At 51.9% G+C, this 25,324-nt stretch overlaps 5 protein-coding genes across 10 annotated transcripts in view; 1 reads left to right on the top strand and 4 right to left on the bottom strand.

Moving 5' to 3' along the window:
- Positions 1-350: 350 nt before the first annotated feature.
- On the bottom strand, positions 351-4,153 carry RRP8 (ribosomal RNA processing 8). The gene is made up of 7 exons (XM_055282616.2): positions 3,806-4,153; positions 2,270-2,636; positions 1,577-2,030; positions 1,354-1,483; positions 1,097-1,203; positions 914-1,010; positions 351-694 (listed from the first exon to the last, which is right to left on the bottom strand). Exons 1-7 carry the CDS (start codon positions 3,902-3,904, stop codon positions 575-577), a joined length of 1,374 nt encoding a protein of 457 aa, XP_055138591.1. The 5' UTR covers positions 3,905-4,153; the 3' UTR covers positions 351-574.
- Positions 4,112-11,279, top strand: ILK (integrin linked kinase). 4 transcript variants are annotated; one of them, XM_055282618.2, is made up of 13 exons: positions 4,112-4,224; positions 4,649-4,783; positions 8,464-8,629; positions 8,812-8,907; positions 9,112-9,208; positions 9,302-9,385; positions 9,489-9,574; positions 9,717-9,826; positions 9,930-10,057; positions 10,148-10,269; positions 10,360-10,459; positions 10,569-10,699; positions 10,871-11,279. In XM_055282618.2, exons 2-13 carry the CDS (start codon positions 4,695-4,697, stop codon positions 11,018-11,020), a joined length of 1,359 nt encoding a protein of 452 aa, XP_055138593.1. In that variant the 5' UTR covers positions 4,112-4,224; positions 4,649-4,694; the 3' UTR covers positions 11,021-11,279. The 4 variants fall into 4 exon arrangements, with proteins under 4 accessions (XP_055138593.1, XP_063497283.1, XP_055138594.1 ...); XM_063641213.1 differs by having other exon boundaries at positions 4,139-4,224; positions 4,401-4,783; XM_055282620.2 differs by lacking the exons at positions 4,112-4,224; positions 8,464-8,629 and having other exon boundaries at positions 4,648-4,783.
- Positions 11,254-12,634, bottom strand: TAF10 (TATA-box binding protein associated factor 10). Its single transcript, XM_055282635.2, has 5 exons — positions 12,370-12,634; positions 12,073-12,227; positions 11,794-11,858; positions 11,598-11,712; positions 11,254-11,420 (listed from the first exon to the last, which is right to left on the bottom strand). The coding sequence occupies exons 1-5, from the start codon at positions 12,599-12,601 to the stop codon at positions 11,331-11,333; spliced, it is 657 nt and encodes a 218-aa protein (XP_055138610.1). The 5' UTR covers positions 12,602-12,634; the 3' UTR covers positions 11,254-11,330.
- A 545-nt stretch (positions 12,635-13,179) lies between these two features.
- On the bottom strand, positions 13,180-19,859 carry TPP1 (tripeptidyl peptidase 1). Its single transcript, XM_055282614.2, has 13 exons — positions 19,801-19,859; positions 19,613-19,684; positions 19,193-19,332; positions 18,056-18,206; positions 17,731-17,858; positions 17,405-17,583; positions 17,091-17,289; positions 16,751-16,939; positions 16,431-16,500; positions 15,869-15,989; positions 15,598-15,756; positions 15,293-15,418; positions 13,180-15,113 (listed from the first exon to the last, which is right to left on the bottom strand). Exons 1-13 carry the CDS (start codon positions 19,842-19,844, stop codon positions 14,973-14,975), a joined length of 1,719 nt encoding a protein of 572 aa, XP_055138589.1. The 5' UTR covers positions 19,845-19,859; the 3' UTR covers positions 13,180-14,972.
- Positions 19,860-21,741: 1,882 nt separating this feature from the next.
- DCHS1 (dachsous cadherin-related 1) overlaps positions 21,742-25,324 on the bottom strand; it is a 49,121-nt gene continuing 45,538 nt past the window's right edge. For all 3 annotated transcript variants that reach the window (XM_055282595.2, XM_055282596.2, XM_063641173.1), the window contains exons 20-21: positions 25,136-25,274; positions 21,742-24,796 (exon numbers count right to left, since the gene is read on the bottom strand). In XM_055282595.2, coding sequence (XP_055138570.1) covers positions 22,185-24,796; positions 25,136-25,274 — 2,751 coding nt within the window. In that variant the 3' untranslated portion in view covers positions 21,742-22,184. The remainder of the gene's footprint in view (positions 24,797-25,135; positions 25,275-25,324) is intronic.

The raw sequence follows: 25,324 nt of genomic DNA, 5'->3' as shown, positions 1-25,324 counted from the left end.
CTAGAAATGCCCAGTATAGGGACAACCAAACAGTCTCAAGCTGGTGGCTCAGACTGATGTGTTGAGCCAGGATGTTGGTGGACTACCAGTTGCCTCAGAGTCAAGCAGCAACAGCTGCCTGTCTGCAACCTTGAAGGCCTGGGCAAACTGAAGCTGAAGGAGCAGAAGCTATGGTTGAGCAGAGGAAGCTGATCTGTAGACAGATCAGATGACAGCAGAGTGGAGATGGCAGGACAGGAAGGCCATGTGGCTTCTTAGTTGGAAAGAGGAGCAAAACCTAAAAATGCCTTGAATTCCAAACCATCTAGTTTTCATAACACCTGAAGTGTCATGAAACAGATATCCCCATGTTCTCACAATAAACTCTTTATTGTTTAGCTAGCCCCAGTGACTTTATGCATCTTATAACCAAGAAGCCTTCAGTAGAGCAAGTCTGAGCCAGAGGTTTTATCACATTTTGTCCTCGGGGTCCACCAGCAACCAGGTCTTGGTTCACAGCCAGGCTGGAAACAGTCTTCACAGTTCTGAGCCTGGAGTTTGAGCTCTGCCTCCCCTTTCAAGGAAGATCCAGAGGTCACCTGCGCTTGTAGAGACATGGCTGAAGCTTCAGGCCTGAAAGTTGAGCCTTGGGTCCTACCAGAGGGGGCCCAGTCTTTTGGAAATCAAACAAGAAGAAATGGCTGTTGGTCAAGTCCTAGGGGCAGAAAAGACCCAGTGAGAACCAAATCCTCATCCCAACTCCTTAAAACACCTCACTCTATGTACTGCCTCTGCTCAGAAAGCTTCCCAGGGCTCCCACTTCTGTTGGGGAGCAAAATGTCTGTTCCTGTGCCTAAGCCTCCTTCCTGAACACCAGTACCCTGAAAAGGGCCACATGAGACAAAAACAAGTACAGACTTCTTGGGGCCCTCACCTTGGAGACAATCTTGAAGCCTAGCTTGGTCACAGCCCGCAGAAAGGTCCGAACATCCTCAAAGCGGCTGCTGACCTCAGCCACTTTCAGGAGACCCCTGAGAAAGACAGAAAGTTCTGTGTAAATGCACAGACTTATGCATGCGTACATACATACATGCATCTGTGTCCTGGGGACTTTTACCCTGGCTTCAGTACTCGATTTGCCTCCTCTAGGAAGTCCCTGATGTTGGTTCCCATCAGTGAAAGGCAAAACACAGCCACATCCACAGACTCATCCTCCAGAGGAACCTGTGGAGAGCGAGAGTGTTGTACAAGGCACACAGTGCAGAAGAAGAAAGCCAGCACTGAGATACCAGGATGGGAAAGGGGAAGGAAGGGTTAGAGATTAGCATATGGAGGTTGGGCCTAGAGCACAAGCCAGATAACGTAGGGGTTTACCTGGGCCATGTCACACACAGTGACCCTAGGGTCCAGAGAAGCCAAGTCAAAGCAATGCACAGGGTTCCGGATACTTGAAGCCAAGCGGCAATCCCCACAGCCGAAGTCAGCCACCACTAGGGATGCAGGCCTGAGAGTGGAAGGCAAGGGTCACATATTGGTCTGATCTGAGCCTATGACTGACCCACCACATGGCTTCTCACAGTGCCTGACCCCCATTCACCGCTGGCGAAGATCCCTGGCGATGCGGTCCACTGGCTGCAGTGGCCACTTCTTCACTTGGCTCTGGAAGCCGCGGTGGTAGAGAAGAAAAGCTTCAGGGTCTTCCTGGAAGAGACGCTGTGCAGCACTGCTGGGCCCTGAGTACAACTGTTCATTGAGGTAGCGAAATCGGGCCCCATCTAGCCGCTGTGCCATGCGGGCTCGCAAAGCCCCTGCCCGAGCCTTATGGCTGTCTGTCCTGGGAACAGGAGGCACCTCTGTCTTCTCTGTGGGGGCCTCAGCTGGAGCCTGGTCTGGCACTTGAGGTGGCTGAAACTTGTTCTTACATCTTCTCTTGTTCTTTTGCCGGTTCCGCCACTGCTTGCGGCTTAATGTATGAGAGGGTTTAGAGGAAGTGGACCCAGGGCTTTGCTTTGGTGGATCATTTGTAGTACTACCCTTCCAGGCTTTGGGATCTACAGGGAGGGAGATGGGAAGGTGCACATGAGGCAAGATCTCTTACATTCAGAGTCATGGCAAGTCATCCCAGCCATACCTCTGTCTTTGAGACGGTGACTGTGGTCTGCATAGAAGTACTTCTTATTGCCTGAGTACACCATTAGCCCCAATCCTGATGGCAGTGGATAATCTCTGTTGTATGTAGAACCAGCTGACCCCCCCACCCACACACACACATATACACATCCAACGGTACCTGTTTGGTCAACATCATCCAGGTGCTGGGCTGAATTTATAGGGGCATGTTTCTGGCATTTCCTCTTTCTTTTCTCATCTTCAGCAGAGTCACTGCCAACAAGAGCCTGTTTGTGGCATTTCTTCTTCCTTTCTACTTCTTCCTCAGAGTCGCTGCAAGGTGGGCCCTGTTTTTGACATTTCTTCTTCCCTTTCTTCCCTACTTCAGCAGAGGCATTGGCAAACGATGCCTTTTTTGGGGATTTCTTCTTCCTTTCCTCCTCCTCCTCCTCCTCAGAGTCACTTATACATAGGCTGGGGGGATGCTGGGAAAGAGATGCTGCCTCTAGGGCCCGTAATGTGGCCAAGAGCTGGCGGCGCTTGGAGCCCTGGAGGAAAACAAGGGATGACAGTGGGCCTAAAGAGAATGGAGGAGGCCTGGAGAACAAGAAGGGAGAGAGGTGGACCTGATTCAGACTGGCAGAAGCATCCGAATTCTTCCCAGTCAAGCCTGCCAGAACCCAGAAGAGCTTTTATGTCACCACCCCAACTTCTGGGAAGCTGGAGAGCACAGAAACCACCTATCCCACTTTCTTCAATGCGTAAATGAGCTAATGGAGGTTTCCCCAAAGGAAAATGCTAAGGCCACAAGCAACAAGACCAAGGCCAGAGACCAGGAGTTCCAACCCTTCACCTTGAGCTTTTGCCTACAGCTGATACATTTCTGTAAGAGGTAAGGAGGTTTCTGAACACAGAAGACACATGATCACACACGTATATTAAATATTTAACATGTCTCTAGCTGCAGTGTAGAAAACAAACTGAAGGGGAGAAATTGCAGACAGAGAGGCCAGCGGCTTGGACAATGGTAATGGGGCTAGGGGATGAAAAAGGAAACAAAGCAGGCCGATTCCAGGTTGGAGGCAGACTGAAGGGTAAGAAAAGCCTGAAGAAGTAGGGCCCTCACATCTGCAGAGGCTCAAAGGAGAAGATGTATTGTCGGAAAGGCTGATTCTGTGTTGCAGTCATACCGGGTAATCCTAGGCCAGGCACTTACCCTGATTCTAAGTTTCCCACACCCTCCTTTGAACAACAATACTGACAACTCTAACTTTCTCCAATCCATCCTCCACACTGTAACCAATGACCCTTTCAAAATACAAATCTGAAGAAATAATTCCATTGCTTAAAACCTTTCATTGGCTTCTATTCTCAATATACGCAAAACTTCTACCTCTTGAACTTGAACAGCATCCCCTTTCATTTACTATGTATTCCAACCACAAGGATCACTTGTGTGTGTCACTCTAACAGAACATGCTCTCTTGTCCCAGGGCCCTTGTACGTACTTTTTCCTGTCTGAAGAACCCTCTTCGCTTCAGCAACTTCTACTCAACAACTCTCTCTGACCCAACGTCAGTTTCTTTTGGAAGTTCTCGGATCTTCAGATCAGGACTCGCCCTCAACGGTGCCACAGGTGTCCCTCCCCGCAATACACACAGCGCTGGGCGCGCTTCGCGGCCTGAAACAGCTCCCATTGCCCCTGCGAGTCACTCACCTTGTTTTGCGAGGCTGCCGCAGGCGGAGGTCGTGAGATTACGGGCCCGAAGCCCGCGGCTACTGGGGCCGCCTCGGCCCACTCAGGCTCTTCGAACATCAGGGTCGGGAGGGCAGGGTCGCGGAGTCCCCGCTCTTCTCCACGTGCACAGCGTTGCTCTGGAAGTCGGAGCGCTCAGACCCGCCAGAACCGAGCCGGAAACCAAAGTGTGACAGCCAGGGGTTGCTAGAGCGGCCGGCGCGGCGCAGCGAACCATCGAGTTTAGCCAGCCGCGGCTAGAAGGGCAGGGAGGCGGTGGGAGGGGAGGGACGGAGGCCCGCGCTGCCCAAGAGCGCCACGGGCGGGGCGGGGCCGGCGGCGGGCTGCGGGCGCGGCCGGACGGGAGTTCCCCGGAGAAGGAGCCTGCAGCCCGAGTCCCGGTGAGTGCGAGAGGACCCGCGCCCCCTGCCCACGACTAGGGGCAACCTGTCACCCCTCACTTCTCTTGAGTTCCAAGTAAGGAACAGAGCCAACCCTGGGGAGGACCCCCGGTCCCCTCCCCCAGAGTATACGGAGCCTGAACCTCCCCACTTCCCCCAACTCTGTTCGCGGATAGGGTCTAGTTGCCTGCTGTCGGACATCCGTTCAGGAGACACTACCTCTTCGTCACCCCCTGCCCGCCCTGACCCGCCTTTACCTCGCGCCTAGAGGACACAGCCAGGGATCATCCCGCAGCCCCGAACTCCTTCACAGACCCCCACTAGCCGGGGACGCAGCTCAGGCCCCGTACCCCCAACACAAACACTTCTCTCCTGGAGAGGATAAAGCTTGGGGTTCATCCTCCTTCCCTGGATCACTCCACAGTCCTCAGGCTTCCCCAATCCAGGGGACTCGGCGCCGGGACGCTGCTATGGACGACATTTTCACTCAGTGCCGGGAGGGCAACGCAGTCGCCGTTCGCTTGTGGCTGGATAACACGGAGAACGACCTCAACCAGGGGTGAGCTGAAACGGTTGGTGGATGAGAGGAAGGCTAGAGATCTCTTGGCTACGTGGAGTGGAGTGCTCATGTCTGGTGGTGGCGGCTGCCTTTGCTAGCCAGTGTAATGAGTGCTAAGCATAGCCTGTGGGGGGCAGAGGGTCTTCGCAGAGGACGCAGTTTGAGCTGAATCTTGACGGCAGAATAAGAGTTTCACAGGCAGAGGCTACAGAGAGCTTTCCAGCCTCAGTAGACTGCATGGGCAAAGGCTAGGGGGCAAGGCACAGACCAGAGAGAACAGGAAATTGTCTGGAGTTCCATATGGCTGGAGGATAGATGATCTCTGTGGGTCAGAGCATTGGGTACAAGAGGAAAAGAACAGGATATAAGACTGTAGAGGTCTCCAAGGATCAGCCAGATCATGCAAGCATATTTAGGCTATAAGAAGGCCTTTATTTTAAAAGCAAGGTTTTAAAGCTGTATAGTGACATAATGAGATTGTCCATTTTCCAGTATCATCTTGGATGCTTTGTGAAGAGCAGGTGGAAAGGAGGCAATTGCCTAGTTCATTGTAGAAGTAATGATGTCTTGGACTAGAATTAGGGTGAGTGAAAAAGAGAAGTGATCAAATTCCAGAAGTCTTTAGGACAAAGAATTGTGGAACTTGGTGTGGGGAGTGAGTAAGGGCAAAGATGAGGACCAGGGTTCTGGCTTGGGAACTTGGTTGTTTTTACCGAGATGGAGAAAACTGGAGGATGAGGCATTCTATTTTGGACATGTTAAAGTTAAGGTGACAATGCAGCAAGGTGGAAATGTTGAGTGTGTTGTTGGTTATGCAGATTTGCAATTCAGGAGAGGAATCTGACTTGGAGACACAGATTTGAGAGCTATCAGGATATAGATGATACTTGAAGACATGGTTGTGAAGGAGAATGTCTCAGGAGAGTGGAAGGCAAGAGGTCAGGGGACAGGAAGCCTGCACGACTGAAAAGGAGCAACTGGAAGTTTAAAAAGAAATAGGAAAATATGTGAGTAAAGCTTACAGAAGAGAATGTTTTAATGAAGGGGAGGTGGTCAGTCAACAGCAGTACAGGCTACTGAGAGATCAAAGAACATTAATATTTTAAAGTAGCCATTGAATTTACAGTTGGGTTTTTTTTTTTTAAGTTAAGGGGTACATGTGCAGGTTTGTTGGATGGGTAAACTCGTGTCATGGAGGTTTGTTGTACAGATCATTTCATCACCCAGGTATTAAGCCATAGTACCCATTAGTTATTTTTCCTGATCCTCTCCCTCTTCTTATCCACCCCACTCTGGTAGGCCCCAGCGTCTGTTATTCCCCTCAATGTGCAGTTAGGATGTATTTGACGATCTGTGAGTGTTGTTTCAGAATAATGGGTGAAGAAATCAGACTACATTGGGTTCCTTCACTTAAGGGACTATGATGAACACCTTCTGTGCTGGGTGCTAGAGTCCAGAATCTGACATAATCTTTGCTCTCAAAACAGCAGATTTGTGGCAGATTGAAAAGTAGGCCAGGTGCGGTGGCTCATGCCTGTAATCTCAGCACTTTGGGAGGCCGAGGCGGGTGGATCACGAGGTCAGGAGTTCGAGACCAGCCTGACCAACATGGTGAAACCCTGTCTCTACTAAAAATACAAAAATTAGCTGGGTGTGTTGGCATGCGCCCGTAATCCCAGCTAATCGGGAGGCTGAGGCAGGAGAATTGCTTGAACCCGGGAAGCAGAGGCTGCAGTGAGCCAAGATCATACCACTGCCCTCCAGCCTGGGCCACAGGGCAAGACTCTGTCTCAAAAAAGAAAAAAAAAAAAAAAAAAGAAAAAGAAAAGTTGAGAGGTGAGCAAATAGTGAACGTAAATGTACACCAGTTCTACAAGGTTGGCTGAGATAGGAAGGCAAGAAGAGCAGTAGTGATGGTGACTCAGGGTGGCAAATTCAAATTCTTTATTTTTTAAAATTGGTGGAGTTTAGTTTTTAGGTTTGACAGGTCAGGATCACCTGTCATCTTAGTCTAGACTTCACTGGTTCCCATTAGGTTCTACACTATTTCTCTTCAATACTTTGCAAAGTCATTTGTTCCATTTTTCATATAATTCTCAAAGGGTACCCTGATAAAGCCACTAAGCACTGTTACTATTTTGTTGGTGAGGAAATACAGGCTTAGGCAGTTGCCCAGTGGGCCTAGCATCTAGGAAGACTCTAGCTGAGTCTAGGAAGACTCTAGGAAGATGCTGCCAGAAGGAAAAGGGGTGGAATTAATGAAACTGGAAGGTTGTGGCGCTGGTTTGAGGGGTAAAGTATGGGGGCCTAAGTTGGCTATATGCTGGATATGAAGAGGGGGTTAATTCATTGCAGGTCTCCTTGAGATAGAAATCCAGGCCCTGAGGTGGCAGGCAGCCTCATAGTGAACAGAACCCTTGTGCCCATACTTTTGCCCCCGGAGTTTGGCCTGCCCTGGGGCCACAGGCAGTACTGGAAGCTGATAAGTCAGGGCACAAATTAAAGTCTAGGAGGCAAGACCAACTGATAAACAGGGGGTGTAATGCTTCCTGGGGATATCCCACCTCAAGGAAAAGCTTTTGGCTATTTCTGTGTTAGCAGATTCGAGCAAGTTGTGGAGGAAAATGATTAAGTTAAAGGCCACACCCTTCAACCCCTTCAGCTGTAGGGGCATCTGGATGGCCAGACCCCTGATCAGCTCCAGGCCTTGCCTAGAGTCGCACACAGGAAGTGACCACAACACTAAGGCATCCGGAGGCTGCTGGCCCAGACCACGGACCGCCCCCTGCTCCGCCCCTTGAATCTGCAGCCCCGAACTAAAGGGAATTTCCTTTTATGGCCCCAGGCTGTCAGGCAGGCCCAGCTCCAAACCAATTGTTTTGTTTTGTTTGTATACTTATTTTACTTTATAAAATACATATTTCTTGGAAACGAAAAAAATCAGGTATAGTTTTCATCCCAAAACAGCCATTCTCATTTTCTTCTGTTTTCTGTGCACAGGATTGCTAAGTAGGGGAATCCTGCTTTGCATAGTGGTTTGTTATCTACCTCATCAGTAGTCAAAAGCATTTCTCCTTTTCAATATAAACCCTTCCAAAACATCATTTAAATTCCATTCCATTTTTAGATGTTAGTTTCAGTACCAGAGCCAAATAGTAAGTTTGTTCCCTCTTCTATAAGTTGTGGCCTGCCTTCTCCAAGACACCCTTCTCCCCCACTAACATGCACTGAACAGCTGCTGTCAATCCATTCTCTCAAGAAACTTAAAAGTCTAACAGACAAGACAGTCCATTAACAGATTTTTACAATCCAGTGCGACAAGTGCTGAAGTAGGGGGATATGTAAGATGTGGTGGAAAACAGAAAGGACCAATAGATGTTGCAGAAGGGGTGCAGGAGAAACCGGGGGAAGAGCACTACCACCTAAGGAAATGAGATGTGGGATATGGTGAAGATAGCAAATTTTTTTGTAGAGGTTGTTGAGATATCTAGGTGGTTGGTTTGGTTTGAAGCTCAGGGGAGGTCTGAAATGGACAGCTTTGGGAGTTGCTGGCATGAATGAGAATCAAAGTCCTAGAGAGGTAAGCCTTCCCAGACAGTATGTAATTATCAGTTTTTCAGGAATCAAAACCTTTGCCCCATCCCACCTCCAGCGCAATGACCATTGCCCCTTCCTCAAAGGGACGATCATGGCTTCTCCCCCTTGCACTGGGCCTGCCGAGAGGGCCGCTCTGCTGTGGTTGAGATGTTGATCATGCGGGGGGCACGGATCAATGTAATGAACCGTGGGGATGACACCCCCCTGCATCTGGCAGCCAGTCATGGACACCGTGATATTGTACAGAAGGTATGTACAAACTCCTTCGTCATCCACATCACATACATGCCACGAGGGTCAGTCACAGGCACTGTAACATACAGTAGAAAGTATGTGTACTCTTCCCCCTTTTCCCATGCCCTGACACCAGTATCTCATTTGGGACTGACTGTACTTTCTGCCTCTTCTTTTTGTCTGGCCCTGGGGTCCAGCTATTGCAGTACAAGGCAGACATCAATGCAGTGAATGAACATGGGAATGTGCCCCTGCACTATGCCTGTTTTTGGGGCCAAGATCAAGTGGCAGAGGTGAGTACTCAGCACTTAAGTCCTGAGATGGGTAGGAAGTAAAGTCAGAGCCTTGGTGGGAGATTTTGGAACCCTCAGCCCATTCTATCAGTACTACTGTGTGACACTCACAGGATTAAGTGCTACATTTGTGCATTCACAGTTGGTTCAGTGACTGCCAGCGAGGTAGCAGTGGCTCTCATCATAATGGCCTTTTCATTCCAGGACCTGGTGGCAAATGGGGCCCTTGTCAGCATCTGTAACAAGTATGGAGAGATGCCTGTGGACAAAGCCAAGGCACCCCTGAGAGAGCTTCTCCGAGGTCCATCTCCCCACCCCCTAGCTTGTGTCCTCTTGTCCCTTCCCACCTGTCTTCTCCCTCTATACCACAGCTCAGGTTGTTTTTCTTCCCTAGAGCGGGCAGAGAAGATGGGCCAGAATCTCAACCGTATTCCATACAAGGACACATTCTGGAAGGGGACCACCCGCACTCGGCCCCGTGAGTCCCCACTGTGGGAAGAAGGGTTGTAAAAGGAAATAATCCTGGCCTCTTGGGGCTGGGTTAGGGTGAAGCTGGGTACCTGACCTGCCCACACTCTTAGGAAATGGAACCCTGAACAAACACTCTGGCATAGACTTCAAACAGCTTAACTTCCTGACGAAGCTCAACGAGAATCACTCTGGAGAGGTGACCCCTGCCCTTCTTGCCCTTCCCTCACTAAACCCCCATAAATTACTTGCTTTGTACCTGTTTTAAGTTTTTCCTCCAGTTAGTGGGCAAGGAAGTGGCAGCAACAGTTCAAGCCTCATAACCCCTACCTGTCCTTCAGTTATGGAAGGGCCGCTGGCAGGGCAATGACATTGTCGTGAAGGTGCTGAAGGTTCGAGACTGGAGTACAAGGAAGAGCAGGGACTTCAATGAAGAGTGTCCCCGGCTCAGGTAGTGCAAGGCGTAACCTGGAAGCTGCTAGTTCCAAGGAACCCTGAATAGCACTGAAAGAGATCTTTTATACTGGGTTTCAACCACCCCCTCCCTCTTCTAGGATTTTCTCGCATCCAAATGTGCTCCCAGTGCTAGGTGCCTGCCAGTCTCCACCTGCTCCTCATCCTACTCTCATCACACACTGGATGCCATATGGATCCCTCTACAATGTACTACATGAAGGCACCAGTGAGTAGGGAGGTTGAATTTCCTTGGGGAGGAAATGGCAGAGAGGGTGCACGAGCCTCTCTGAACTATTTGACTCTTGCCTCCTCTCAGATTTCGTCGTGGACCAGAGCCAGGCTGTGAAGTTTGCTTTGGACATGGCAAGGGGCATGGCCTTCCTACACACACTAGAGCCCCTCATCCCACGACATGCGCTCAATAGCCGTAGTGTAATGGTGAGGCCACAAGCTCACTCCTGGCCCAGGCCCCAGAAGCCCTTTGCCTATCTATGACTTACCTCCTTCTATCTGTTTTCTCTTCCTCAGATTGATGAGGACATGACTGCCCGAATTAGCATGGCTGATGTCAAGTTCTCTTTCCAATGTCCTGGTCGCATGTATGCACCTGCCTGGGTAGCCCCTGAAGGTGAGTGAAGTCATCATGTTGGGAGGTAAAAAAGGACCACCTCAGTAGTTGAAGGGGGCAGAGACAGGACAGGCCAGGGGGCCAGAACAGACAAGCCCTATCCCTCCAGCTCTGCAGAAGAAGCCTGAAGACACAAACAGACGCTCAGCAGACATGTGGAGTTTTGCAGTACTTCTGTGGGAACTGGTGACACGGGAGGTACCCTTTGCTGACCTCTCCAATATGGAGATTGGAATGAAGGTGAGAGCAGAACAGCATACGTTTGTGTTGGGAGAGTGGTTGGTGATGGTGAAAATAACTGTAGTGGGCCATATTTGTTCGGATATACAGAAATCCTGTCCCAAGGGCCAGTGGCGTCTCTCTACATGACAGACTCAAATTGTGAGGCTGTTTTTTTTCTTGTATTCGCAGGTGGCATTGGAAGGCCTTCGGCCTACCATCCCACCAGGTATTTCCCCTCATGTGTGTAAGCTCATGAAGATCTGCATGAATGAAGACCCTGCAAAGCGACCCAAATTTGACATGATTGTGCCTATCCTGGAGAAGATGCAGGACAAGTAGGACTGGAAGGTCCTTGCCTGAACTCCAGAGGTGTTGGGACATGGTTGGGGGAATGCACCTCCCCAAAGCAGCAGGCTTCTGTTTGCCTCCCCCGCCTCCAGTCATGGTACTACCCCAGCCATGGGGTCCATCCCCTTCCCCCATCCCTACCACTGTGGCCCCAAGAGGGGCAGGCTCAGAGCTTTGTCACTTGCCACATGGTGTCTCCCAACATGGGAGGGATCAGCCCCGCCTGTCACAATAAAGTTTATTATGAAAACAGGCTGGTGTGGGGACATGGGGACAGACAAGTACATTTAGGTTGGGTGGCTCAGGTGAAGTAGTGCGGCTTCTTCACATTGATGCCATACTCGCTGAGGGCAGGGGTCAAGTCCTCCATGGTTAGAGTGTACTTGCGGTCCTGAGGGAAAAGGGAAGAGCACCAACTGAGCACAGGAATCCCGGACTTCAATCCCAGATGGGTGACCCTGAGTAAGTCTTACACCTCCCCTACGATTCAGTTTCCCCAAAGGGGTGGCAGCATACGCCTCCACTGTTGTGGAAGGTAATTACTGATTCATTGAGCCTCCCCTCACACCTTGCTCTTGCTCCGGGAGCTGCCGGAGGCTGTGCCCTTCATTTTGCAGTGCTGTAGGGCATCATTGGCAATATCTGAGATGAATTTCTGGGCAGCTAGGGAGATGAGCCGAATTCTAGAGAGAAAAAACTTAGATGAGAAGATGGACAACACACTGCACAAGCACCCAAAACTAACCCGCCCTGGGTTTACTCACATGCGTGGGTCTGAGGCCTCAAAGCCAGCACGGTTCAGGTAGTAACCAGTCACTGCATCTGGGATCTGAGAAATCAATTAAGAGAACTGTCAGCAGAGCGGGAGGAGGGTGAGGGAAATGGATAGGCCTGCTTATCAGGAAGCTCACAGTTTGGGTGAGCAGAGGGCAAAAACAGAAGAGCGACTAGGGGAGCAAATATAAGAGGACGCTGAAAAGCACGGAGATGTGGCTGAAAGTTGTGACAGCAGGCTAGGTGGCCTTGTTCGGACGGAAGCCCACCGTAGGCGTGTAATCCTCCAGCTGCATCAAGAAGTCCACCAAAGGCGTGCTGGACACCACGGGCTTCACGTCTCCGTTGGCCGCGCTCGGCAGTACATACACCCCGTTAGATATGGCCCCCTCCGGGGGCGCCGCACCACCCGCCGACACCGCAGCTGGAGAAGAACCAGCAAAATGAGACGCAGAGGTGGGAGGCACAGGGCCCCAGCTAGGTCTGTCTATACTACCCTCTGCCCTCACCCGCCGCTGGGCCCAGTCCAAGACGCTTCCCTCGCCCTCACCCGTCCCGGCCCTCACCCGCCCCACGCCGCTCAGCTGGCTCCCCGGCCCGCGCCGCCAAGGGTCCCGTGCCCCCAGCAGCTGCTCCAGCCCCAGGCCCCCCTGCTGTTCCCGCGGGGCTGGCCTTGTTCTCCGCGGCGGTGCTGGTGGGCAGCGCGGCGGGAGCCGAGACGGGGGGCGCCGGGCCCGGGGCCGAGGCGGCGGAGGCCGGCGCCGCCTCGGGGTCCGCGCCGGAGCCGCTGCAGCTCATCGGGCCGGTGGGAGAGGCGGCGAACAGAGCCGCTTCCGCTTCCGCTCGCGCCGCGCACACCCCGAGGTGACGTCACGCGCCCACGACTCGCCCCGCCTGTCCCTGATAGTGCTCTCCAGCCCGCTCCCCGCCTCCTTCCGTAGTGGATCTCCGGGTTCGAGGAAATAGGCTGCAGGGCGGAGACCAATCCTTGGCGAACTGCGCTGCCGTAGCCGTTCCGCCCTAGCCTCTGCCGTGCTCCTTGGCGATTCCGTCGAGACTGGAACCAGCGTGCGTCCGGGACTCCTCCGCCGCTCTGGGACAACTCATTCTGTCTGACGCTCAAGACCTGGCTTCGAAGTTTACGGCCCTACGTCCCTCGACTACGGGTTGCCTGCCTGTCTGCATCCTTTCAAGTTCCCTTATTCAGCCTTTTAAGGATTCATAGTGGATTTGGAAAGCCCCCCTCTCTTCCCCACCAACTGCCCCGAGAGGTGGGGGCAGCAGTGGGGCGGCACACAGTGCTGCTGTAGGAGGAGGAGGGGTTTCAGCCTGAGTCAACAACATACGCAAAATCATAACGAATGAGAGGCGTGAGGTTTTCAGTGTAGCAGACATTTAATTCTTATTTGCCAACTCCTGAGCTAGGACCTGGGAATATAAAGTTAAATAGGACACGATTCTAGTCCTCTAGGCACCAACGGTCTTGGAAAGGAAGCCAGACAAGTAAACTGGCCATTTCAATACTATGCGGTCGTTACAATGCTAGAGGTAGGCACAGGGGGGCGCACTGCAAGGGAGGAAGGGCGTTAACATCTGCCACCTACTTCCAGGTGCCAAGCACTCTTATCAACATTATTCCACTTTATTCCCTGGTGATTATGAAAGGCAGGTATTGATATTCCCACTTAACAGACGAGGAAACAGCCTCAGGGAGATAAGCTTACTTGACCCAGTCTCTCTCCTAGTCCATATCAGAACCAAGATTCAAACAGGTTTTGTTTAGAAAATCTAGGATTTTTCCGCCATACCAAAATAAAGTAGCCTCAGGGAATCAAAACATTCACGAGAGAAGGTGACTTCTGAACTGAGTCTTGCAAGAATTCTGGAAATTAACCAGGCAGTTGTATCAGGGGTGGTAAGGGGACCGGAACAGCTTGAGCAAGAGTGAGAGTTCCTTGGGGTTTGGGGGAGGGAGGAGGAAAAATGATTTTTTACTTAAGAACAAATAGCAAGGAAGGTTCGTGAGCTATGATTGGGGAAACAAACAAACAAACAAAAAAGCCTGAACTCTATCCAGTAATCCTTGAAGGGTTTTCATCCAAGTGGCCTGATGGGATTTGCATTTTACTCTGGAAGATGACTTGGGTATTGGCAGGAAGTAAGGACACTGTTTTTTTCAAGAGAATATAGCCCTAAACTAAGGTAGTAGCAGTGGGGATATAAGTGGATAAGTTCTAGATATACTTGGGAAATATAATTGGAAGGACTTGTGGACTGATATATATTTAAGAGGTGCAGTCAGTAGGACTTGTTGATTGAGGACTTGTTGATTGAAGGTGCGGTGGAAAGATAACACAGGTTTCTGGCTTGGTTGGAAAAAACATAGCATCATTTACCAAGAAGAAACAAGAGATGGAATTGTTTGGGGTTGGGAAGGTGGACGATGAAACGTTGAGTATCACACATCTTACATTTGAGGTATCAATCATTATTGGATAGAAAGTCTTATTTAGTGAGATGGTAATGGTTGTAGATGTCAGTGATTTGTTCCAGGGGACAATGAGTAAACTGAGAAGAGCAAAAATCTACAAATGGAGCAATGAAGGTCAGCATTCCATGAAGAAGCAGAAGTTGATGAGAGAGGAAGACAAGAGTGGTCAGAGAAGTTAAGCCCTGGAAGCTACTAAGTAAGGAGAGGGAGTGGGCAACTACGATGGAAAGGCCATAAAGCAAAGATTGAAAAGTATGCACTGCAGGCCATTGTTTCTGGATGTCAGGGTAGGAAAGAGTAAAAGGTGAGAGTAGAGGTCTCCTTGCAGTGAATTGGGGAGTGAATATGAAGTGAAATAGTGTACAGAGTCTGTACACAACCCTTTGGAAAAGCCTGATTGAAAAGAGAAAGATGAGATGCGGAGGGAGAGGCATTCAAAAAATGCTAGTTACAGCATCTTATTGAGGAATCTAAGGCAGGAGTAGGGAGACCTGAGTATGATGGAGCATGGTAGGGTTGGGAGTCAAGTCAAGCTCACAGCATTTCAGGGTTAGGGAGATAAGCTGTCTGCAGCAGTCAATAGTTGAGGGTTCAGCAGGGCTTCCAATAGGGCAGAATAAGGGACTGAACTGCCAGCTTCAGGGCAGGGGACAAGCCATCTCTCCTGATAGGAAAGGGTCAGGGGTTGAGTAGAGTCTTCAGCAAAGCTGGGAAGTTGGGTGTTCCCCAGCCTGTTACAGGATCCCATCCAGGGCCAGAGCAGAAACCCTGGCCCTCCACCTCTTCATCCAGACAGGACTCATGGCAGCCACGGGTTACCTAGGGAGGAGGCTGGCATCAGATCTGGGCCTGCTAGTATCAGTACTTAAAGAGTATACTTACTCACCCTATATTCACATTTCAGAGGCTATTCCACACCACCCTAACTGCCCCCAAGTCCCCCTTAGCACTCCCCATAGTTGTATGAAAATGTCCACACCCGTCCCTTCCATACTTACATCAAAGAGTCCTGCCCCATGCTGCTGATAGAGCCTTGGGTTGAGAAAGCCAAGAGGGGGGCGGCCACTAAGGATCCTGTGCTCATTGATCAAGGATAGGAGCCCCCCAAACACTGGAGTAGAGGCCTGCAAGAGTGAAGGTGCAAGTAGAGGTCAGGGGTTCTGAGTGACTGGACTTTTTGGGAGTGATGCTTTAAAGTATCAGACATCTCTAAGGAGTCAGGGGTTCTAGGTACAAGGTGCTCAAGGTGTTAGGGGGTAAGGGTAGTTTCTGAGTGAGAGTTTGGAGATGGGCTGATTCTCACCGAGGTTCCAGACACCCAAGGAATGGGCACGCTGTTGCTGACCACCCAGTAGCCATCAGAAAGTGCAGCCACATCTGGGTAGGCACGGCCACTGGCATTGAAGTAACTGGATGGTGGCAGGTGGGGGCTAGAGCTCAAGAACTTGGTTACAGCTTCCTCCTGAAAGGCATTTTTGAGTGAGTATTGGCATGTGGCCTGCCCAGCAGTCAGCTGAGCTGAGGATCCCCCATCCTCACTCTTACCCTGCATCCATCCACACAAACACATGTACCTGGTATGAAGGCCGTGGGAACACATTGCTGAAGCCACCACCACTGATATAGTCAACAATTTCATTTGTGATGAGGAAAGGTTCCTGGAAGGATGTGCCTCCCACTGTGGTGACATAGGGGCTGAGGGGAGAAGACAGCATTCAGATAGTAGGGGACCCAAGGGGACCTCCAAGATATGTGGGGAGGGTGAGTATAGCCCAGGTCTTGCTGGAGGAACGAGACTCTGTGGGGAAGCATGTATATGGGATTGACTAAGAGATTTTGAGCCTTCAAGGCATGGCCCAAGGTGACTGTGCACACTTTTCTCTACAGAACACCCACCAAATCTTCCACTAAAATGCCTGGGGACTGAGGAAAAGGAACAATGGGAGCTGTATCCCACACAAGAGATTTGGGGCCTGGGACCTACAGGAAGAAGAGACAGGAGTACAGCAACCAGGGCAGGCAAAGCTTAAGGCTGAACCACAGGAGCACATGGTGGGGTCAAGACAAAGGTTCTACATCATGAGATCACAAGTGAAAGGTGGTGGTTATACCTGAGTGGTAGGCTAGAGTACTTACCTGGAGGCAGGGAAGGTAGGGCGGAACTGGTGTCTTCCAGAGACAGACCAACACCCGGCCCCACTGTCACCTGAGAGAGACCAAGTGTAGCATTCATATTAATTGGTTAGGGCTTAGTATGTGGGTTCAGATGTCAGAGAGGAAATTTACATGTCAGCTGTTACTGTAGGAGGTCAGAGTGTAGAGGTCAGGTCAGTGATCCCTACTGGAAGGTCTGAGTTCAGATTATGAGTCAGAGACCAGGCTCAGGGATCACTGTGGAGTCAAAGCTCCCAGGTTGCAGAGGTGTAAGGTTGTCTAAGTTTAGGGTAGGAGGTCACCTGAGGCGAAGAGCAGGGTGAGACCCCGAGCAGCAGCCTTCATGAGCTCAGTGTTGACCCGCTGGATGTAGGCGCTGCTGAGGGAGTCCTCATCATCTCCATAGCTCACAGTATGCACATGTGGCAGGGCTGACTCATTACTGAGCAGCATGAGCCACTGCAGGAAGGGCTCCTGTCCCTCATGCCGGCCTGGATTTTTTTTTTTTTTGAGGGATGGGCACAAAGATAGTCACTGGGGGTTGTCAGGATCTCTCTCCAGCTTATAGCATTCCCTTGAGGGAGCAGGGATCAACACCCATCTCCCACCCCCTTCCCCACTGTCCAGTCCTCTTGGTAGTACCAGGGCTACTGTAGACCCAGGTGGAGATGTTGGCACCAGCACTCATCAGGTACTGCACATCTAGACTGGCCTCAATCCCGGCCCGGCCCCGGCCCTGTTGTCCAACCACACGGGCTACTGATGCCTGATGTGCAAAGTTGCCACCGAAGAGGCGCATGAACTGAGCCAGGTCTGAGTCATGGAAATACTGCTCCAGGAACTATGGAGGGAGTCAGAGCAGAGATCGTGGGTCCGAGGGTGAGTCCCAGGGTGGTAAGGAACTGAGGACACTGTGCGGAGGCTATGAGGACCCTGGGGCTCTTTGCTTGGCTCACCTGGGCACAGGCTTGGCTGTTGTTGCTGGTGCCAGAGCCCACGTCTTGTGAGGTCAAGTTATATCGCTTACGGATCACAGAGGGGGTCACCCCCAGATGCAGGCCTACAGTCCCTGTCACCTGCGGCTCAGGACGTTGCCTCAGGGACGATGTTGGGGGAAAACGGTGCAGTCCCCCCACTGTAGGGAGAAGTCAGGCTTGAGGAGATCTTATAGACTGTAATGCCCACCTTACAACTCACCCCACCCCCAGTCCCCAATGGCATCTAAACTTCCTCAGCCCCTGGATCTGTGTGCCCCAACCCCCATTCACCCCATAGGTGTTACCAAAGTCCACATGGGGGGCCAAGGCCTGTGGAAGCTGGTAGGGATGTGGGGACCTTACAACATGGGTCTCTGTAGGTCCTCCCACATAGTGATGAAACTCAGCCCCAGGGAGCAGCAGCTCTGCTTGTCTAGAGGTCAGAGAACAGAGGTCAGAAAGCTCAAAACGGAACAGAAGAAGCTACCTCTGAGCATCCCTGGGCAGTCAGTCACTGTCTCCCCATGCATTAGCTCCCACCTGCAAGCCCCAGCAAGCTCTCAACTCCCTCCCATCCATCTCACTGATGGGATGACTGGTGCCCTCCATGGAGCAATCATTTCCTCTCACCGGATGCTCAGCCAGCAAGTCAGAAAGTCCTGTGTGATCACAGAATGGCACTTCTGGGCTCCGGCTGCCAAAAGCCATTTTTGCACTGTGTGGAGGGTCAGTGGGGATGGCCTCACCAGATCAGCCACATTCTCTAGGGTCAGGTATTTTCCTGCAGGGATTCAGAAGAGGCACTTGCCCTCATTCATTGCTTTCCCAAACTCCCCTTTTTAGACCTCAACTATGAGACATCAGGACTTCCCAAAGCCTGGAACAGGGTAAAGGAGGGCTGTGCGTGTATGTGTAGGGTGTACTTGGGGAGCAGAGGAAGAAAAGGCTGGAGAGACTTGAAATGCCATGGCCAAGAATATGGATTTACCCTAAAGGCCAGTAAGTTGCAAATGTCGCACCAGAGCATGTATTGCCATGATCATGAAAATGAATGAGGTTAATCCATTTTAATTTTAAGCTTATGTCCAGTAAATGTTTTCAAATCTTTTGGCACCAGTTATCCAGTCTAGCTCAAATTTGCATACTTGTTGATTTTAAGCTTAACACGATGGTGAGTCACTGTTTCCTGCCATGCACACTAGTGTCACACTGCCCCGTCCCCAGCCTCTGCAGTTCACATGCGCACACTCCCCCTGCTGTGAAGGACTTTAACCAGGAGAAGGAACCAATCCATTTTGACTGTTGGAGAGACTGTTTTGAAGCAGAGTAGGGGAGTACAGTGAGGGGTGGGGTGGAGGGAGGAGACTGCAGATCAGTTGGGGAGCTGGGCAGTAGTCCAGGAATGGGAATAAATAACTGAGTTGGTAGTAACAAAGGACAGCAATAAGTAGACTAATCCAAAGGCTCTTTGGGAGTTAGAACTGGCAGCCTTAGTATGTGAACAAAAGAGGAAATTAGAATGGATTTGAGGGTAGGGGAAGGAACTTAAGTTGTACTAGATGCCTGGTAGCTAGTAAGTAGCAGAGTCAGAATTTGAGTTCATATTTGATCATAAAGCCTGTATGCTGAACCACATCCCCTTTTAGGTTTCTAGCCTGAGGAACACAAATGTCTTGGAAGGCCCTGACATGATCACCATCCCATGCCCAACCCAGCCCTGTGTCCCTCCACTGCATCCCACATCCTGTCCTCAGTCCCAAAAGGCACCGTATTGAGAAGAGCTGGGATCCGACACAGCCTGCACCAGCTCCGAGAGTCTTTCCACATTCTGCTGTCTCAAGGCAAAGGTGAGACTCAGCTCTTCCTCAGGGTCCGCACGGCCCAGGGACACCCAGCCTGGGGGCAGCCTGTAGGGTCAGGGGTCAGGGACATGGCTTTGGTTAGGGTGGAGATGGAAAATATTGGTCATGGAAGGTTCCAGATTAGGAGCTGAGACCTTGGGTAGGATCCTAGGAGCAGATACAGATCACATGAGGTGAATGATAGGGGGCTGAGCCTAGGAACCTAGAGATGAAGCTATGGAGTGCATACTAGGAGCTGGCATGGGGGTGAGAGAAGCTAGGACCGGGACAGTGGGAGGCAAAACAGGGTATGGGGAAGGGGACGGTCTGTGCTAAGTCAACTCACGTCCTCCGCTGGTCGGGCTCCGGGCTGTAACTGCATTTGCCAGAGAGGATGAGGGCAAAGAGCCCTAGGAGGCTGTAGGGGCAGCAGGTGGGTTTCAGTGGGAGCTACGTTGTCCTTGTGTTCCCACCCTCCCAATGTGTGCTCCCTCCAACGTGATCCCTTTCTCCCGAGCCCTCTCAATTTCTCACCAGGCTTGGAGTCCCATTCTGCCCTTCCGCAGATCTGCTGTCATGTGACGGGTCACATGAGCTTTATATTGCACCACCACTACCCCTCCGCCTAGTAACTAGTGACGGTGCTGGCTCCTCCCTTGCATGGGTGGTCCTGAATGCTAGGCAAGGGTGGGGCCGCCACTCGGATTCTCCCCTCTGGCCAGGCAAGCACTGAGCAAGCCCAGGGCTCCCCACCTGCGTCCTGAGCCTGGTCCCCTTGGAATCACCACAAGTGAGTAGGCTCTAGAGACCCGCAGACTGGGGTTCTTCCTAGCTGTATGACATCAGCAAAATAACCTCTCAGAGCCTAGGTTTCTGCATTTACAATATGGAGACTTATATAAAAGTGATCTGCCTCAAAAGATTGCAGTGAAAAATTTTCTTTCCTCTTTTATCCTTTATGTCCCCGTATTATCAATTTTGTGTTCATTTCAGGACTACATTTATGAATAGAGTAAAGCTTTTGCAAGATCAGGATCCTTTTATTCAAATCAGTTTCCAGTTTTAAGTAGCTTCCCAGGAGATCTACAATCACCTGGGGTCCTGTTTATTATGGGTTCCCAAGGTTTTCAAGGAAATCAACTTTGTTCCAAGGGCCATGGAGGAATCCTTGCATCTTGTTTAGTGGGCTCAGGTGGATAAAATGGAAACAGACCTTTGCTTCTTCTAATGGTAACTCAAAGCCCACAAGGAAGTCTGAGTTTACTACTTTGAATTGGGGTCATTACAAGAGGATTTTCAATGAGAATTAAAACCCTGAGGACTCAATTCCCTTCCAGTCTTCCTTTTTTTCCCCCCAAAATCCATATGGAAGATGGTGTCAGCAGTGTCATTTTAACTTCCAAAACCATTAATCCAATACTCACGTGAAATCCCTTGTTCTGACTTCAATACTTTTTAGATAGATCCCTCTACTCCTGCTGTTGTCCTACGGGCCACTGACATCCATTAACCTATAGATTATATCCCCACACTGAAGATTATGGCACTTCACCTTTCTGTCCATCCCAACTCCTGCGATCATTTGACCTAGATGATCAAAATATCTAGGTAAAAGACCCATTCAACACCCTAACCTTCCATTTCTTCATCTCATTAAACCCAATGAGCATTACCTTCACTTCACTTAAGCAAACCAGTCCCATGGCTACATTGGGCTTGCTATCTCTCAAAACTGCTCTACCTTTGAAATTATAATTATAGAATCCTTTCTTAGACTATTACCTTCTGTTTTTTCAAGCTATTGTTTTCCCTCACTCGTATTAACCTGACTTCCTCCTGTCCATTGATCCCTCCAGTTTCCCACTAAGCTTGGATCCTAGAGCTGTATTTACTAGCGTCATGCTCAGAAACATTTCTCTTTGACCACAACTTTTTTTTTTTTCTAATTTCCTCAATCCCATGAACTTCTCAAACACTGGCCAATCGCCTTTCCCTCACAGCCTGGCTCCCCCAAAGAACAGTCAACACCAGTGGTTCCCAAATCCCTTTGTGTGACTGTGAAAATTTACACTGAGATGAAGCAAGGCAGCCACCTGCAGAGAGCCTGACATGACAAAGGCTCAACAAATTGAGCTCTTATTACAATGTGGATTTCTAGTGGCCTCAAGAACAAATAAACCACTTGACTGCTCTTGTACCCATCCCAACTTATTTTAAGAACTTCGGGCCCAGAGCTGGTCATCCCCAAGATCCCCTCTCCCACCCAACTAATCCCTCTCAAGGCTCTGCTGGCCTCTTCACCCATATTAGAGGGAAAAGATTAGCTGCAGAGAGAGGTGATCATCAGCCTCAGGCTAGGCTCCTGAGCTCCCAGTGCCATCCCCGCCCCACCACCCCTCTGTGCCTCCTGAGGTATCCACAGTACTCTGCCAGGTGTCTTCCAGTCATCCCTATAGAACAAAGCTGGAGACTGGATACAAATTGCAGTTTATTAAGGCTCCAGAGTGAGAATTGGCACTTGGTTCTGGGCAGGGGCAGGGGTGTCAGTGGAACCCAAAGGAGCTGGGTCCAAACATGTTGGAGGGACCTCCTCCATCCCCTTACCCCCAATAAATAAAGTCTCAGCTCCATCTCAGGGTGCTGGTGCAGGGCAGGGAGCCCTCACTGAGGAGAACCCAGGGCTGCTACCTCCTTCATATTTCTCCCCACATTGGACCTGGTCACAGGTCAGTGACCAACAGGGCTTCTGTGGTCCTAGTGCTCTGAGGGGGCTGGGGAGTTCAGGGTGGAGAGCTGGGGCCTGGTGGTGGCCTCCCCGTAGCCAGTCATAGTCCGAGGCTGCCCAGGGCAGGCTCAGAGTGGGGCCTGCATTGGGGACACTGTGCGCATCCCAGGTCGGGGCCCAGCCTGGGCCACAGCTAGATGTGCAACTCTGTGTCATCAGGTGGCTCCAGGCCAGACTCTGCACTGAGTGCCGAGGCTGAGGGACCCTGGGCCACCCCAAACGGTGAGACAACAGGTGAGCGAGCAGCCAGAGGAGACAGAGAGGGCGAGAAGCTGGGGGACATGGCAGCTGAGGACAGGGAGCCTTCATGGCTGATGGGGGAGCGGTGAGAAGCTGGTGGGAAGATGGCCCGGGCTGCAGCTGTGTTTGCTGGCTTGGGGGGCACAGACTTGGCTCCTGGGTGGGCCACGGCAGTGATGAGGGGTGGTGGGTCGATACGGGGAGCTGGGGGACATGGCCGAGCTTCATCCTTGAGCCGAGCGATCTCTGTGAAGACACTGGCCAGTGGTTGGAACTGAGGGCACCAGCTCAGCAGGTAGTCCCAGTTATAGCTGCCACGGAGCTCCTCCTCGCCGGCCACAATGGCTGTCAGCGCACCTGCCACACATGGCTTGCCATCTGCTGGGAAGCCATAGTCCCCAGTGGGTGCAGGGCTTAGGCCACAGCCCCCCAGGAAGGCTGTGGCAGTGGCTGGGGGCCCCTCCTCTCGGTAGAGAGTGGCTCCTGCACCTGGCAGCAGCAGCCCTGCCTTTCGGCCCTTATACCAGGTGTCAGGGGCAGGTGGCTCGCAGGATGTGTCACTCAGTCCATCTGCATCCTGCTGGATGCCTGAGTCAGGGCCACGGGCAGCCAGAGAGGAGGCCACACTGGCCACACGGGGGAACTCATTGATCATGCGGATCTCATCATCCTCTGCAGCCTCTGCTGATCCTCGGCCACTTGAATGTGAAGGGTCCAAGGAACCACCACGGGGGTAGGGTCCTCCAGCTCCTGGCCCACCATAGCTGGGAAGAGTCTGGTGATAGAGGTGCTCCGAGGGTGGTGGACTAGGTGGCTCCCGGCCCAGTTTCTGCAGTGAGCCACTGGCAAGGGTTGCCGCCTGTGACATTGGGCCAGGGGCTGCCTCAGCCTTGCGGCTACGGGCCCGAACAAGTCCTAGGACCAGGGCTGCCAGTGCAAGCACCACCACAACTCCCAAGGAGGCTGCCACGGCCCCTACTAATAGCAGGTTGAGGTCAGGTGCCAGGCCCAGTGCGGTGTGGGTGATATCCACGGTCACAGGCACTGTGGCACTCCGGGAACCAGGCAGAGGCCCCCGCGCTATCACCTCCAGCCTCAGCTCCCGTGGTGCTTCCCGCCGGGTCCGGCCCCCACCCCCAGAGGTGGCTGTTCCACTGCCTGGTGCCCGACTGTCCACCCGTAGGTACAGGGCACCTGTAGTCTGGTTAATACCAAAATAGGGGGAAGAGGTGGCAAGGGAATACAGAACCAGGCCATCGGCACCCCCATCCTCATCTGTGGCCTGCACATGACCCAAGCTGTGACCACGCCGGGCACCTTCTGGCACTTGGAAGTGGAAAGCTGGTGCCAGAAATACAGGGTCATACTCATCCTCTCCAGTCACCAGCACCGACACAGTGACAGAGGCTGAGAGGTTCCCAGCATCGGCAGCACCCACCAGCAGCCGGAAGCTTTCTGTGTGCTCATAGTCAAAGGGCACTCGTGCACGCAACTCCCCTGTTGAGCTGTTCAGTGCAAATGCCTCACGGCCCTCAGGCCCTGGCCCAGTCTCCAACAGGCTGTAACGGAGCCTCCCAAAAGCCCCAGCATCCCCGTCGATTGCATGCAGAGTGGTCACGAGAGTGCCTGGAGGCTGATTCTCGGCCAGGCTGGTGCTGAGTAAGTTCAGTGGGAAGGCTGGGCCATGATCATTCACATCCTGGACCTCAATTGTCACTGGTGCCAAAGCAAAGTGTGCACCAGCAGGGTCAGCAGCCTGTACTACAAGCTGATGTCGAGCCTGGGTCTCACAGTCCAGGGCATGGGCCAGTCGCAAGGTGCCTGAGCTCTCATCCAGCTCAAAGAGCCCTGATGGGTCGCCTGAGCTGACAGTGAAACGCACGAGGCCATGAGGGCCAGGGTCAGCGTCAGAGGCCTCTACCTGCAGCAGCTCAGCTCCAACAGGTGTGTCCTCAGGTACTGCCACACGGTAGGATGCTCGGGTAAAGACAGGTGGGTTGTCATTGACATCTAGTACAGTGACAGTGACTGGCACGACTGAGCTTTGGGGTGGCTGCCCACGGTCAGCTGCAGCCACTGTTAGATTGTACTGTGTCAGGCTTTCAAAGTCTAGAGGTTCAAGCAACACCAGGCAGCCCAGTGCCCGGGGGCCTGGTCCAGCACTCTCCCCAGCCTCAGCCAGCCTGGGTTCCAGCTGGAAGACTCGGCCCCAGTTGCCACTGATGATGCTGTAGTCCACAGCGGCATGGGTGCGGCTTCCATCAGCATCTGTAGCCTCCAGGGTGAGCAGAGTGGAGCCAGGGGGCAGGTCCTCAGTCACAGCCACACGGTAGTGTGGCAATGTGAAGCTCGGGGCGTGGTCGTTCTGGTCCTGCAGCTGCACATGCACTGTGGCTCGTGCTGCCCGGCCTGGAGCCCCGTGGTCTCGTGCTTCCAGCACCACATCCACTGCTCCTGACTCGTCATGGCCCAAGGCCACCGTTCCCACTATTGTGAACAGGGTCCCTGAGATGAGAACGGAAGGGAAAGAAATATATTCAGCAAAGGCTGTGAGTGAACAGAAGAGTGACCCTTCAGGGTCTAGGAAATGATTTTGGAAGTCAGACTCAGGGAATGGCCTATCTGCTGGGAGACAAAGGGATGGCCTCAAGGATTCACAGCTTAGGGAACAGCTTCTAGACATGCAGTCAACAAGGGGCTTATAATGAAGACAGAGGGGAGGAAATGTCCTCCCTGGGCCAGAGATCCAGGAGTTAAAGAGTTTGAGTAACAAATTCAAGGAATGAGGTCAGATTATAGCCCAACACAGTCAAAGGCAAGGGGCAGATCCTGGGAAAGACGCACCATTGTTGGGGTCAACACTGAAGCCATTGGCAGGGGAAGCCAGGTGGTAGGAGATGTGACCGTTGGCACCTGAGTCCCGATCAGTGGCAGAGACGGAGAGAATGGCACTGCCTGGTGGTGTGTGCTCAAGCAGCATTACCTGAAGTGTGAGGAGAAGTGCTTATGGCCAGGCTTCCCATTTGCCCTGCT

The sequence above is a fragment of the Symphalangus syndactylus genome, chromosome 6 (assembly GCF_028878055.3).
Source record: "Symphalangus syndactylus isolate Jambi chromosome 6, NHGRI_mSymSyn1-v2.1_pri, whole genome shotgun sequence".
In the NCBI taxonomy this organism is placed as follows: domain Eukaryota; kingdom Metazoa; phylum Chordata; class Mammalia; order Primates; family Hylobatidae; genus Symphalangus; species Symphalangus syndactylus.
The sequence above is the reverse complement of the archived record's forward strand: the minus strand, read 5'-3'. Positions and strand labels throughout refer to the sequence as shown.

Excerpts from the sequence above, each read along its gene's own strand:
- RRP8 (XM_055282616.2), bottom strand. The coding sequence starts at position 3,904 with ATGTTCGAAGAGCCTGAGTGGGCCGAGGCGGCCCCAGTAGCCGCGGGC. Across the intron at positions 2,031-2,269 it reads GGATGATGTTGACCAAACAG|ATCCCAAAGCCTGGAAGGGT; the intron begins GTACCGTTGGAT and ends CCCTCCCTGTAG. Across the intron at positions 695-913 it reads GCTTCAAGATTGTCTCCAAG|GACTTGACCAACAGCCATTT; the intron begins GTGAGGGCCCCA and ends TTCTGCCCCTAG.
- ILK (XM_055282618.2), top strand. The coding sequence starts at position 4,695 with ATGGACGACATTTTCACTCAGTGCCGGGAGGGCAACGCAGTCGCCGTT. Across the intron at positions 4,784-8,463 it reads GAGAACGACCTCAACCAGGG|GGACGATCATGGCTTCTCCC; the intron begins GTGAGCTGAAAC and ends CCTTCCTCAAAG. Across the intron at positions 8,630-8,811 it reads ACCGTGATATTGTACAGAAG|CTATTGCAGTACAAGGCAGA; the intron begins GTATGTACAAAC and ends CCTGGGGTCCAG.
- TAF10 (XM_055282635.2), bottom strand. The coding sequence starts at position 12,601 with ATGAGCTGCAGCGGCTCCGGCGCGGACCCCGAGGCGGCGCCGGCCTCC. Across the intron at positions 12,228-12,369 it reads AGCTGAGCGGCGTGGGGCGG|CTGCGGTGTCGGCGGGTGGT; the intron begins GTGAGGGCCGGG and ends GTTCTTCTCCAG. Across the intron at positions 11,859-12,072 it reads TGGAGGATTACACGCCTACG|ATCCCAGATGCAGTGACTGG; the intron begins GTGGGCTTCCGT and ends TTGATTTCTCAG.
- TPP1 (XM_055282614.2), bottom strand. The coding sequence starts at position 19,844 with ATGACAGCAGATCTGCGGAAGGGCAGAATGGGACTCCAAGCCTG. Across the intron at positions 17,584-17,730 it reads GGCCCCCCATGTGGACTTTG|TGGGGGGACTGCACCGTTTT; the intron begins GTAACACCTATG and ends TTCTCCCTACAG. Across the intron at positions 15,419-15,597 it reads CTTGGGTGTCTGGAACCTCG|GCCTCTACTCCAGTGTTTGG; the intron begins GTGAGAATCAGC and ends TCACTCTTGCAG.